Consider the following 14,311-nt stretch of genomic DNA (forward strand, 5'->3'; position numbering starts at 1 on the left):
TAAGGGAAAATTTGCATTGTACGGATATCTGTTTAAATCGAAACTACAAATATGGACCAAACATCCGGTGTCGTAACAAAATTTGAATATCAAACTTCAGTGCTCAACTTATATGCTCGAATTTTAATCATGAAATTTCCATTCAGAGGCATTAGAAAGCACAATATACGTAACGTATGAATTAATCTACAAAACAAGGAAAAATTGCACAATCATGTCTGTCTACGGAAGTTGCATATACAAAGTAATCAAGTTACTGGTTATGTTAACTCTTCAACTACTTCGAATAAGCTGGTTCCACCGTTATTTCATCATCGCGTACAACTGTGAGTATTGCATTTTTGCCACTGATTATAAATGAACTCTTGTTTAAACGCAATATTAAAACATTTCGTTTAAATGACTCAATTTTTCTGGAACTTATTAAATCTGGCGCCAAAATTAATTCATAAGAAAACAACTTAAACATATTACGCAAGAGCTACCTTCATACCGAAGTTCGCCTCGTGTTTATTGTGACCGGTACGTCCGTGTTGTTTATTTACAATGAATTCGTGGAAAGAATATATTAAGTCCATTCCAACTCACATGGTAAGTTCGCAGTTCAATCTTCAATTAACATCAAACCACTAAATGCCGTAAGTAGTAACCTTTGAGCAATGTTTTGATTTTTCTATACATAGGTTATGTGCCATCAACTGTCAAAGTCAAATGACATATCCAGGTGACATTAATTAAAGGTACATTTGTTTTTTTTTTCATTCAAACTGCTTACTTTTCTAGGACTATGAAGGCCAAGCAAGGGCAGAAAAATTATCCAGGGTGATTATAACGCTGTTCGGTGTAAGACATTTATATTGCAAGTGCTTAAACACTGCACCATTAATAGACAATTTCATTTACACATAATTACCATTCACAGGTAGTAGGACTAATATGGGGATACGTGATCCAGCAGTTTTCGCAAACAATCTACATCCTTGGCGCCGGATTCGTAATGGCTGCTTTGATTACAGTACCACCGTGGCCTATGTACCGCCGTAAACCATTGGATTGGCAAAAGCCACAGCAACAGCCGGCAGTCACCGCCAAATTAAAGAAGAAGAAGTAGTTAATTACCATCCTGAACTGTCTATACTTAACACATTCTCGTTAATATAAGATACATCACTATATTTACCAATAACTGTGCATAGATTCTTTATTGTTTTGTAATTAAAACTTACCTATGATTTCTAAGCAATTAACTAAATCAGTGCCTCTATTGTACACACTATCGTAAATCGGTAATGTGTTACCTGTTATCTGTACATCGCATTTATAATATATTTATTACACGATACCTAACGTTTCACTTAGCACGCCCGATCTCTCTAGCAACTAAAACGGACAGAAGTGAAAAAAAGCCGAATGGAACGGGATAATTTAATTATATAAATGTAATATAAATGTGCGCGATCGCGTAACATATTTATTTATCATTGGAAAGTAATGGTTATTGCGAAACGCGACGGAGATCGACGTAGACGATCTCGCCGACCGGCCCGTATAAAATATCCGATTCAGAATTTCCCTTCCGCTTCGGAACCGCCGTTACGTAATCGCCGCCGGCAAAGGAAGGAGCTTCGTAACAGGATCAATCCCGGGCGTTTTCGATTTGCCATCGGTTCCCGGGACGAATGAGACAGCGGACGGCCGGCGTACGCGAACAATTAACCGGCGTTTATGATTTTATACGGCGCTCCGTGCACCACCCATTGGATCGGTTCCAACGATTGACTTTCATCGGCCGCGTTCCTCATTTTCTCCCGTCGCACGCGAACCGAAGCATATTTCCCTCAAAATTGGCCTGCCGAATGACTTTCACGGGACAGAGAAGCGGTAGAAAATGTTTCGGCGAACGGTGGGGATGATCACGAACGATCCTTACGTAAAAGTCGCAGGAACCGATTATGCTCGCATCGAAAAACACAAAGCGCCGCGACCGCCGTCGGACACCTTGTACCATCCTCCTCGCATTTCTCGGCAACCACTCGTCCCCTTTCGTTACACATTGCACGTATGCGATCGCGAAAAGGGACTGCGGTTTGCGCAACGAGACCGTCGCAATCGTTTCGCAAATGGCTTTTCATCGACACGTTCGCCGGACAAAGGAAGATCTTTCGATCCAGCTCGTTCTATACCGTTTCAATCGATTGTCCGTTAAAATACGAACGATTCAGTCCGAGCGCACGTTTATTACCATTACAAATAGTTAACACGTCCGCGGGCGTGAATAGCATTCGACTTCGATGCTATAACATTCAAATTTATAAGCTATATTGTATTTTATTTAAATAATTCTATATAGCCAGAATTTGTTGAAATTGTCAAGCAACTCTCAGAGATTTGCATTTTTTCTATTTTTGTAGCTCATCAAAACTTTTACTGTGTTAACGTTCGTAGAATATCATCCCTTCACAACAAATACAGATTATAGAATTAATTATGAATATTTTAATATCATTCAGACGTTAAATGATAAATAATAAATGCCCGTAGACCTAGTATTAATAAATATCAGTCAACAAAGACAGACGTTATTCCAACTCGACGCCTCCTCTGTAATCCTCCGAAGCATTCTACCCGGTCGCACGTGGAGTTACGTCGTCCACAAGAACAAAAGAACATTGACAAAATCGCGCAAGAAACAAGGCCAATTAGTGAATTCCTCCTTAAGCGTTTCCGTCATTCCTCAGCGGTGGAAGGAACGTTTCTGAAACGTTCCCCGCTCGGAGCGCGTATTAACGTCGGGACGGGACGATTTCGTCACACGGCCGGCTCGACGAAAAACGAACAATCGGTTCGGCCTTTTCGGATCCTCTTGTGCCGGGGACCGGGTTGTTGCACGGTCACTTTCACTGGACGGGCCCGGGATGGGCCGCCTGCGCGGTGGACCGAACCCAAACAGCCCCTTGCGTAATCGCGATGACTCCGGACCCACTGAAAATCACCGCGGAATTGCGTATACCTTTCTCGCCTCACCTTGTTACCGGGTGCAATCGCCACGCAAGATACACGCAGGTACACGGACGGCGAGGGTTACGAAACGCTTTCTCCCTCGTATGATGGATATTTTAAGTATGCAGTTTGCACCACTTCCTGCAACACGCTCGCCAGGTCAGCGGCGCATGCACGTAAAAAACGGCGAACAAAACGGAAAATGATCAACGACGGGCGAGGGCGGGTGGCGGGGGGGCGGCGGGGGAAGGAAAATGACCGAAAGCAACGTGCAGTGTCGGGACCGTGGCGGCGATCGTTACCTTGCTCTTAACACTGACTCCTTTCTCGAAACGAGCCGACTGGAAAGCGAGACCGTGCCGACGCTGTGTGCACCGCACCGGAAGCGCGTGGGATCCGATCTGAACGGATTACGCAGTCTATCCTTCTTTTTCCCTGCGCGACTGAACCGTAACGTGATAACATTCTCCGTGTCGTTGATCCGCGAGTCGTTAAAGCACACGTTACGTCGAAGATGGCGGCTTGTTACGTTTCGATTCGCAAAATGGCGGCCGCTCGGCGACGCCGATCCGACGCGTAGCAATGAATGTTAATTTTGATAGGGAGTTGGCGAGCTGGGTGTAATACGGAATAACTGCTTGTTTCTTGATCCTTTCGAGATTATTAAAATCGACGAGGAATTGATGTAATACGAGGTGTAATCTTGAGTAATTAAATACAAAGCGTTGTGTACTTAATGATACTTCTCGGTCGTGTGATTCTCATATTACGCACAATGTTAACACGTTAAGCGCCACGGAAATCTTAAGCGTTTTCCCATAGAGTTTGTCTTTTGTAGCAAAGAAAAGTAGGAATACTTATGAATTGTTTGCAACGTTTGCGTTACACTATTATCAACTTAGTTGCCTTATTAAACATTTTTATTTCACATCGGCTGTCTTGTGTGTTACGATTGTTTTTTAGTCATTCAGAAGCGTCAGTAATTACTTCAATAGTTTCAATAATCTCATCGAACGAATATATTCTGTAACTTTCAAGTTGCAATGACATTAAACTTTCTCGCCTGAGCGTATGAAAGTTTAACTGATCACTTAATTTTATTCACTACTTTGAGTGCAAAATGAAGTAAATCAACAAGATGCCAATATACTGATACGTGACTTCAAAGTTACACGAGCCTACAGAGGGTTAACGAGACAGGTGAAAATCCTCAAAATTCGATTGATCGAAGGCTGCCAATGGCAAGTACTTAGGGAAACTGGAACGAATACGATCCGAGTGTCGCAACAGCGCCGGGAGACACGGGAAGTCAACAGCACGGTCGGTTAACTTTTGCCCATGAATTTTATACTCAATTAACACGGGAAAATGTATACGAGGTTTCGATGGCTCCGCCGAATAGCCGGTCCGAGTTGGTGATTACCCGAGTAAAGAGGTTTCGAGGAAAGATCGTTGGAACACTTCTCTAATGTTCCGTCCCGAAGGCGTTATATTACCATTATTATTGGACTGGGAACGGGAAGCGGATGACTGGAAGCCGAATTGTCGACCGGAAGCGAGGAACATTTCGCAAGTTCGCCGGACAGACGCGACGCGGGAGGTCGTAATCTTTTCGCAATTAACCGTCCGCCGTTCGTCGCAGGAAGGACAATATTCGAGTAGGTTATTAGAGTTATTAGAGGGGCTCGATAATGAGATTTTCCTGTTCCACTTAGCCGGTCGCAGTCGACTGACGCCGAGCCAGATCCTTCCTTCCGATGCCGATTGATAAGCGATAATCCGCTCGTGCGCCGGGTACGTTTCGGTCACGCACGGTTATATCAGCGAACCGGCAGTGTCAACGTTACTGTTACGTCTATTATAATGAGATGAGTTTTTTGGGGCTCGTTGCGACATACACCGGAGGACACGCAATCAAATTTCTCTTTTTCGAGAAACGATGACGGGACGTTATCAATGGCTGTTAATTGATCGTTATATTGCCAAACACCTTGCGAATGGATGATGTCAATCGTAGGAGCTCGAGGATAATTATTCTTCGTATATTTTCAAGATGCGTTGTTTTGTTATGATAGATCATGGCAACGACAGGTTCGAGTTTCGGAAGTATGATGCAGTTCGACAGGAGGTGTAATGTTCGTTGAATCCTTCGAGTGAAATCGTTCACGTAATAGGAAAGAATTTCGACAGTGTTCCTCGTTCGCGCGACAAACGGAACATGTTTGTGGAATCGTGCATAATTATGCGATTTAGACGCAAAGGATATCGCGGAATTTATTGGCGATGTTTGGGCAAGTTCCGTTCGCTGTATCTCGTCTCTTTGGGCTATCGTCGAAAGTTGTGCTTCTACGGAGAATTTCGCTTAATTAATATTCACCTTGTAATCTCCTATTTGTAAATCACGTTCCCGTAATTAAGGCTTCGGCAAATATAAGTTAAGCCCCAAGTTTCGAATTCGATCGTTGAAACATCAAATTCTAATCCCGCGTTTGATCACTCCACTGATCTCCATCGACGCGGCGCGCCGCGGACGAGTTTTACGAAACCAGTGCAAGTTTACGTGCCAGATATCAGTATAGGACAAGAGCGGCTCGTAAACTTCATTCAACGCTCATTACGCAAATTACGATATCTCGTAGCGCGCCCGTTAAACGGAGCTTTCTCCTCGCTACCGATAGGTGTCGATGTTTCCTGCGAAAAATCCGCTCGATTCCCGATGGAAATAGGAAACGATTTTCCTCGATGGCGGCCGAGCGCGGAAACAATATCTTCCGACGATCACCGAAGCTTCCAGCTCCGGAACTATCCGTCTAATAACTCAACATCCAACCACTTCATTACCCGTTCTCAATGAACTTGGAATCCACTCGCCGAAACGCGCTTCGCTAAACTCATTTCCATTCCCGGAGTCTCGCAATCATCCCGAAAACTACCCGATTTCGACATCCCCCGAGATTACCCAACGCCCGCCGTCAAACCATCGAAAAAAACAAATTGCAACACGCGAATAAATCTATTCGTAACGGCGCGAAATGCGCGAGGTTGTGAAAACTCCGTAGAAACTTCATTAAAAAAACTCGCTTTCGAACTTTTCCCGATTTTCCCGGCCTCGCCCCTCCGACGCCCTCGTTTGCGACGCAGAACGGTGAAGGAAACAATCGTTCACGGTTTTTTGCGACGACACGCGAACGGTTCCGCGGATTCGCGACTCGATTCCTCGTTCGTCGTTCCCGGTATCGGAACATCGAGATTATCATCCGCGGCGGCGGGCCACGCGCGCTACGGCCGCCACGCCGCGTGTGTTACGCAGCCCATCGCGGCGGACACGCGGAACGAACGTAACCAGAGAGGCCGGCCGCTTCCTAGCTTTTACGTAACCCGTAAAGTCGAGCGACTTTGCTCCCCCACCCCGGCGACCCGCTGTTTCGCCGGGTGGTTTTGGCCACCGCGGTTCGTCCTTTATAAGCACACATCCCCGGCCGTCCAAAGCCAGAAACGTATCGACATCCGTAAAACAGCGGTCGCGTGAGCTGGTGCAGGCTACGTTCCTCGGTCCATCCTTCCGTTTCGTTTTTTTTTTTCACCTCTCTTCCGAGCCGGAGTACCGCGCGCTCGATCGCCAGAACACCGCAGCCAGAGGAACTTTACCAGACGCCGAAACAGCCGGACAAGATGCGCTCCCTGTCCATCGCCGTGAGTAATTCCCGGTTCGCGGGTGAACTCTGACCCCGGAACGGCTACGTGAGCGGTAGAGCACAGTGGATCGACGTGTTTCGAGTTTCAGGACTAGGGGAGATTAGTTTTTGGTGTATGGGTTTCTATCTTGGATGTTGGGGTATATTTTAGTTGAATTTTTAAGAGTTTGAGAGTTTTTGGGTTTCTTGGGTGATGTTATTTGACGTGTTTCGAGTTTCATAGGACTAAGGGGAGATTAGTTTTTGGTGTACGATTCTCTATTTTGGATATTAGGGTATGTCTTAGTTGAATTTTTAAGAGTTTGAGATTTTTTGGAGGGTTTTCCTTTGGTTTCCCTTGGTGACATTATTTGGGAGTTTTGTGTTTCGAGTTTGCTAGGAGTAAGGAGAGGTCAGTTTTTGGTGCTTTTAGTTGAATTTTTAAGGGTTTGAGATTTTTTGGGTGGTTTTCTTTTGGTTTCCCTTGGTGAGATTATTTGGAAGTTCTGTGAGAGGAAGATTTATTGGAAATTAGATTTCTTTTATGGATTCGGAGATGTAGATTTGTTAGAATACGCAGATAGGGAGGTTCGATACGAAAGTTGATGAGATCGTTTGAAACGAATGGTTCATTCGCTATTTTCTGGTCAAAGTTGTTCACTTCGAGCATCGTAGCGTTGTTCTTTTTAAACTAAATTTTAGCTTCACATATGTCCGTCTTCTTTTTACGAATGTTCTCCAGTCAGTTACGGTTGATTTTCATTGGAAATTTCTAAAATAAGAGATCGATATGTAATTAATGAATCGGAACGCGACACTTTCACACCAGAGTTCGTGATCGAACGACTCACGTCGCACGCATAGTGAAACTTCAAAAGGGAAAAAAATATGCCGCCGCGCATATAAACGAATCGCGGTGCAGCTGCAACGTGTTATGGACAAATCAGAAATTCACGTTTGTGTTGCAGCTGATCGTGTTCGGAATACTGGCCGTGGCCTTGTCTTCGCCGGTGCCAGGCTACCACGGGTAAGTGTTGTTAAAGTGTCTCAACGGTTCCTGAAAGTCCTCATACTAATTTACATAAGCAACCCTCTTAATCAATTACCATAAAAACAACCATTTACGAAGTGCAACAAATTTAAAGTCGTATCACTGAGTGATCCTTTAATCAAACAATGTTCCTTAATAAGCATTGAATTCTATTTCTTCCGAATAATCATTTTTTTTAATCCTATTTCTTCCAAATAACAATTTCTTTGAGTTCTATTTCTCTTGAATAACAATTTCTCTGCATTATATTTCTTCCAAATAACAATTTCTTCGAATTCTATTTCTCCTGAATAACAATTTCTCTGCATTATATTTTTTCCAAATAACAACTTTTTTGAATTCTATTTCTCCTGAATAACAATTTCTCTGCATATTTCTTCCAAATAACAATTTCTTCAAACTCTTTCATCAAACAACAAATCCCTTGAACCCTCTTTCACCTAACCAATAAATTCCCCGAATCTCATCTCCTCCAAAGCAAAAATTTGTTAAATCCTCTCCAGCCCTAAAGTGCCATTTCCAAATGCGTTTACCACCGATACCAAATCATAGTGCGCAAAACAGGAAATAATGTAACCTAGCTAGCAACTTGACTGAATATTTGCGCGGAGCGTTCCGCTCGATTAACAATAACCATACAAGTAACAAGTGGCGTCAAGTGGCAATTACCTCGTTTCCAAGAAAATCGATTCGGCTGATTGCAGTTCACACCACCACGTCCGCATCCACGTGCCTTATCACGTGCACACGGTCCATCATCATCATGTGAAGAAGATACCCGTGCACCACGTCGAGAAGGTGCCGGTGCCCGTACCGATCCCCATCCATCACGTGCAGAAGGTGCCCGTTCCGGTACCCGTTCACCATGTCGAAAAAGTTCACGTGCCGGTCCCTGTCGTGGAGAAGGTTCACGTGCCGGTACCTGTTCACGCGGAGAAGGGATGGTGGTAGACGGGAGCGCTCAGCTTTTCGGCTTGTTATTATTTAGGTACGTGTGCATTCGACCTTAACCCTTTGCACTGTGACTTCCTCCACGCTGTGCTGCACGAGACTATTTTCTTATTCGTCGTTCGTTGGAGAAAGAGATTCCACGCTCGTTCTAGATATACGTTTAACCCTTTGCGGTCCGAAGTGCTCTTGGTTTCTCACTTCGAGGTTCACGTCGTCAGTTCATTCAATTGCAGCTTAATATGACGCTCTATTGATTTATTCAAGAATATTTGGGAGTCATTGAAATGTTACCTTCGAATGGTACAACTGTGATACTACAAATAAATATAGAAAAAATTGTTAACCCTTTGCTAAAATAGTGGTTGAGTTTAGAAAGCTAAAATTGAGAGAATTAATGCTGTGCTTCTGAAATGATTGTATAAAATATTCGGAAGCTGTAAAAGGGCTTTCTAGAAAATATGAAGGAGTGAATCTTTGAATAGTTGAGAAGAATATGATTTATTTCACTAATATTTACAAAAATCAGAATATGGAATAACTGGCTTAATTATTGACTTCTTAGCGACTCAAACTCTATTCTAAAAATTCTCAAAATTAAACTAAATCTTCGCCAGAGTTTGACGCGATATAAGGTAAGGGGTTGAAATTTCATTGGTCGAGAAGTAAACAAGTCTTCGACGGATATGTTTCAATATAACGATTTATTATTTCATCTTGAACTGTAGGTTTTCTGAATCTTTCTTAAGGTAACTAAAATTTATCAGTGTTCGAGCGGCGATGTCATTTGTGTCGATTGTTGCAGGTTGTAAAACGAGGGCATTCGAGTCGCTAGAATCACTGTACTTACCATCCACGCAGACCAAATAGTTCTGGGACATGATCATTCGTAGTAGACGAGAACAGAAGCAGAGAATAATAGTACAAACCTAGCTCGCGATGCCTGCAATTAGTCACTTAAGTATGTAAAATAGAGTACCATCCCGGTATGCACATGTGTGTACTTAGATCAAAGACATTTTGTATATACTTGTATTATGTTGCATTATTTTTTTATACAATACACGTGTTTGACATACTTCGTGCTCGTTATTTCGAATACCTACAGCCCTTTCTTCGATTTCCATGGGAAGCAATAGTATCGAACAGTCTCGTTCACTTGGTTCAAGTCATTTTATTTCATACAACGTTACTTCGTTTCAACGGTCAACAATTATGTACAGTAACAACATAACAATCTTAACAATTATAACATGGACGTTTCGTAAAACGACGTCAGAGAAGCTCCAACGATTAGAACAGATTTCAATCCGAGTGATCACCATTCCTCTATGTGCTCGTGTCCGTCATCTTCTTCCTTGTGTATGTGATGAATCTTCTTCACGTGAGTGTGATGATGTTTGTGAATGAGCTCGGGCACGTGTATGATGAAGTGCGTGCTGTGAACATTATTAAGTGTCAATTGTGAAACAAACGAATGTCGATCGTTGACGAATGAATATTTACTGTTCGTGATGACCACCTCCAGGAGTCGGCATCGATGATACCAGAGCGATCGAAATGACGAAAGCAAACAGGAAAACCTGAAACGGAGATGTGAAAGTAAGTAATCCAATTAGAAATCCAATGTTAAGGAAATTTGAAAGAAGTCTCGTTGGAACTTATTGTCTGTATCCCTCTATTAGACCGTTTTTTCATTCGACTGTACACGCTTATTTAAATATTCGAAGAATCCTTTATTTTCCGTTGTCAGAAATGTCGATTTTATGGGCCGATCGACCCAGATAAAATTCAGTCGATCCGTTCAATTAGTTGCGATGTAAACATTCTCTCCAATTTCAGTCGCCAGTTGTTATTTAGTACAGGATCGAATTACTTGTAACAGGGAAGGCAGCGCGGAGTGAAAATCGTAGGCGGAGAAACCTTCTAACAGAGGCAGGAGTCCGTAGAGGATATTCGAAGCAAGACCAAAAAATGTATCAATCGTGTTGCGTTACAAGTTCGGGTGAAAGCGTCCACGTTTGTAATCAAACGAATCGTATCATTCGGATCCTGTTCGGTGAAATGATCGTACCAGGCTACAGGTTTTATTGTTTTTAACTGCATGCCTGTGTTCGTCGAGGCTCTAATGGCCCATGATAATTAACAGAAACGACCGTAAAAGAATATACAAGAGAGACTCCATACATATCGAAAAATCATTCGAATCATTGTACACATCGAACACAAATTAAACATTCTTAAATCCTGCTCATCCACTCCAAACAGAAGCTTCATTTGTCTTACTAAATAATAGATATCAAAGTATCAAATATTTCACTCGTATAGATTAAAATTCAAAGAAAAACAAACTTTTGATAGTACGAAATTATACGCTACTGCTAATTATATTTTCATCATGGCCTCATATAAGGACATACTAAATGCTTGGTGTAAATTCGGTAAATTTTATTGTTTGCAAAGGTTGTCCTATTATACAACCATATTCTATTTGACAATAGTAACTCTTTTGTCAAATTGTATTATCACAGAATCAAACTAAAGCACATTCAAGTGATTATAACAAAATTTGACAAGATCGACACCACTGTCGAATAGACTCTACTGTGACAATACGAGGACCTCTACAAACAATAAAATTGATCAAATTTCACCAGGCATTCATTCAGTATGTCCGTATATAATTACCCCACGACGGAAAAAGTTAAAAAGGAGAATGCACTTTTTCCGCGATAATCGCGTCCCGCGAGTCTAAAAATCAGCGATAATCGTCGAAAGTCCGTCAACGACAGGAAGCACCGACGACCGGTGAAAATGTCGGACACCCACGTGCGCTCTCTTGTCCATGGCGTCGGTCCCGGCTGTGCCCCTTGTGTTTCGCGAGTCCGCTGCGCTCCGGTAACTAGAAGACGCAATCCTGGCAAGCCTTATAAACGGAAACATAATCAGTGAACGGTACAGAAACGAGCGATACACTTCCTGCGTGCACCCCACCCGACCCGGATCGCTCTCACTCGGTAGATTACATGAAATTTCACGCGCACCTTCTATCATTGTCGTAGACACCGGGCGAAAGAGGCCGGGCCGCGTCCCTCCGACGCGTTTTTCGAGAGACACTTCCGAGGAACCGTCGACACAATTGATCGATTCACGGCCAGCCGTGTGTCGCCGGAGAAAGGATCGATTTTTCTGGATCGCCGAGGTGAGTTTCGGCCGTGAAAGTTAGAAACGCGATATCGGTTTTAGCGATTCATTCGAAATACGCAGCGTTCCCCATCAGACTCGATCGATGGCGACATCGAATCGAGAGATGTAACATGGAATATCGAAGCGCAATGGTAACTGTGCGATCCAAGGACACGAAGAGTGACTTCTATAATGATCGTTTGAGATCCGTGCAAACACGGTGATCGTTCAGGCTATTATTTATTAGCGACCGCAGGTTTTACGGCGCCCGCGACGCCATCATTTCACCGGAACATCTTATTTAGTCGGTTCAGACAGTTTCATTACCGACATTATCGTAACGGTTTATTAACGCAGCCCTCGTCTCGCGGAGATCCTTGTGCAATTATACCATTATCCGCGGTAATTCTCCTCCTCGCGCCGTTAGCGGTTTTAGGAGTCTACCGCGTAAATTGATGGGACGGCTCGGTGTCAATTGATTAGTCGGCGGTTTGATCATCGTTTTCACCGGTAAACAGGCGGAAACGCTGCTTCGAGAATCTTCGGTTCCCGAGGAACTCGCGCGCACTTTCTCCGCGTACGTTATCGCAACGAGAGCGGCGACGTTGACGCCAACGTTGGAAGTTTAAGTGACTCGCGGATAGAGTGCAATGATCTTCGAATAATCCTGCATCGATTCGCGTTGATAGAATTTTTCAGTTATCATTCCGTTGATGTTTGCGTCCTGGGTAGAGCGCACTGTCGAAATTTCGGTTCGGCTTCTACGCCTATGTGCCGAAGAAAGTAAACGGGAAATTCCATTTTTTTTTGCGAACGAACGCAACTCTCGTTCGCCGTGGTAGCTGCGGTTTTTGTGATTTTTCCTCCTCGGCGTTTATGTAAATTCGTAAGATACAACTTTCAAAAGACTTCATCTGCGCACGAAATCTTCGAGCAATTCTTTCTGAGAAATTCTTTTCTCTTACTTTGATTCCCCTGGAAGTTAATCGTACATCGAACGTTCCTTTAGCCGTTCTACAGTTTTTCTGCTAATTATACGTGGAGAATGGTACTTGTTTATTGGAAACGTCTGTTATAGCGTTACCGATAGTGATATAATCTGCTGAACATCGTAATGGTTGATTCTTCGTTATCGTCACGGAGGATTAATTAGCTTTCCTCGCGCGTTCCCGTTCAAATCGATAATGAGTTACCAGTCTGACTGGTTACAATGCCGAGCGTCGAACAATGTTAAGCGGTTTTTCTTACAATACAACGTTGAAAGCAGAATTTTCTCTCGAGTGCGACGCCTAATTAACTTAATTGGATTACCCTCGACTTCCGACAGACGGTAGCCTCCTGAACCGTTAATTCCGTTCAATTTTTGTTTAACTTTCACTGCTTTTTTCCGCTCGGAGCAGTTTCCCTTATTTAACCTCGCCTGTTTATTTCCTCGATTCCTCTTCAATTCTATTTACATAAATCTAATTCTACGTGAACGTCCGGCAGGAGGTAGCAGATTCTTATCCGAACCGATTAAATAATTACCGTTAACGATCCCGGTGATTTCTCGAGTTATTTACGCGCCATTAAAACGGAAAACCGCGTGTACCAATATTAGGACTACAGGGTGGATCAAAATTACCTGTCCCAGATTTCTCTTCTCACAGTTGTTGAACGAGTACAGTTGTCATTCTGAAAGATCGTTGAATAAATCGATGCAACAACGCGACAGTAACCTGTCAGCATCTCAATAAATATACTCGTGTAATTTCTTACTGTTAATCACTCTAAGGAAGAATAAAATTATCAATCTGACTAGTGTTACGTCTATAGAACCCAATTTGAAAAATAAGATTAAATAACGAATTAAATTTCGTAAAGACTCAACGGAACTAGCGTAACAAACTATATCCTAATTATCTTTCCTTCAATTACCAATATGAACACGAACGAACCATTTTTCTAGAGACAGTAAAATAAAGTACGCGATAAAGTAAAACTTAACACGGTGAATGCCATGGAGTCACCAGTAACCCAACCAAATCGAATTACTGATACACTCGATTAAACGATGATTATTTGATAACATTCCTATATTATACTTAATACTACCTAAACGTGATATTCAGCTGGATCAACCTTCAATAATTGCAATTCGATCGAATGGTTTAATATTATATTTTTTCCATTTCGAGTACTTCGATTTTCTTTCAAGAAAATCTATGATTCTATTCACATGAAGATAGATATATAACATTTTTTTTAATTAACCCTCTGTAGGCCCACGTAACTTTGAAGTCACGTGTCAGTACATCATCTTGTTGATCTATTTGATTTTGCACTCAAAGTGGTGAATAAAATTAGGTAATCAGTTAAGTTAAACTTTCATACGCTCAGGCGTGAAAGTTTAATGTCATTGTAACTTACAAAATATATTCGTTCCATGAGATTATTGAAACTATTGAATACA

General features: G+C 42.6%; 3 protein-coding genes across 3 annotated transcripts; 2 read left to right on the forward strand and 1 right to left on the reverse strand.

Annotated features, from left to right (window-relative positions):
• Nucleotides 1–364: 364 nt before the first annotated feature.
• LOC116425112 (signal peptidase complex subunit 1-like) lies at nucleotides 365–1,342 on the forward strand. Its single transcript, XM_031972339.2, has 3 exons — nucleotides 365–591; nucleotides 784–843; nucleotides 923–1,342. The coding sequence occupies exons 1-3, from the start codon at nucleotides 547–549 to the stop codon at nucleotides 1,109–1,111; spliced, it is 294 nt and encodes a 97-aa protein (XP_031828199.1). The 5' UTR covers nucleotides 365–546; the 3' UTR covers nucleotides 1,112–1,342.
• A 5,236-nt stretch (nucleotides 1,343–6,578) lies between these two features.
• LOC116425109 (uncharacterized) lies at nucleotides 6,579–9,751 on the forward strand. The gene is made up of 4 exons (XM_076369056.1): nucleotides 6,579–6,693; nucleotides 7,643–7,701; nucleotides 8,430–8,713; nucleotides 9,479–9,751. The coding sequence occupies exons 1-3, from the start codon at nucleotides 6,673–6,675 to the stop codon at nucleotides 8,674–8,676; spliced, it is 327 nt and encodes a 108-aa protein (XP_076225171.1). The 5' UTR covers nucleotides 6,579–6,672; the 3' UTR covers nucleotides 8,677–8,713; nucleotides 9,479–9,751.
• Nucleotides 9,752–9,991: 240 nt separating this feature from the next.
• Nucleotides 9,992–11,558, reverse strand: LOC143174696 (uncharacterized). Its single transcript, XM_076368998.1, has 3 exons — nucleotides 11,503–11,558; nucleotides 10,180–10,256; nucleotides 9,992–10,112 (listed from the first exon to the last, which is right to left on the reverse strand). Exons 1-3 carry the CDS (start codon nucleotides 11,518–11,520, stop codon nucleotides 9,992–9,994), a joined length of 216 nt encoding a protein of 71 aa, XP_076225113.1. The 5' UTR covers nucleotides 11,521–11,558.
• Between the last annotated feature and the right edge of the window lie 2,753 nt (nucleotides 11,559–14,311).

This window comes from Nomia melanderi, chromosome 7, assembly GCF_051020985.1.
Source record: "Nomia melanderi isolate GNS246 chromosome 7, iyNomMela1, whole genome shotgun sequence".
Taxonomy (NCBI): Eukaryota; Metazoa; Arthropoda; class Insecta; order Hymenoptera; family Halictidae; genus Nomia; species Nomia melanderi.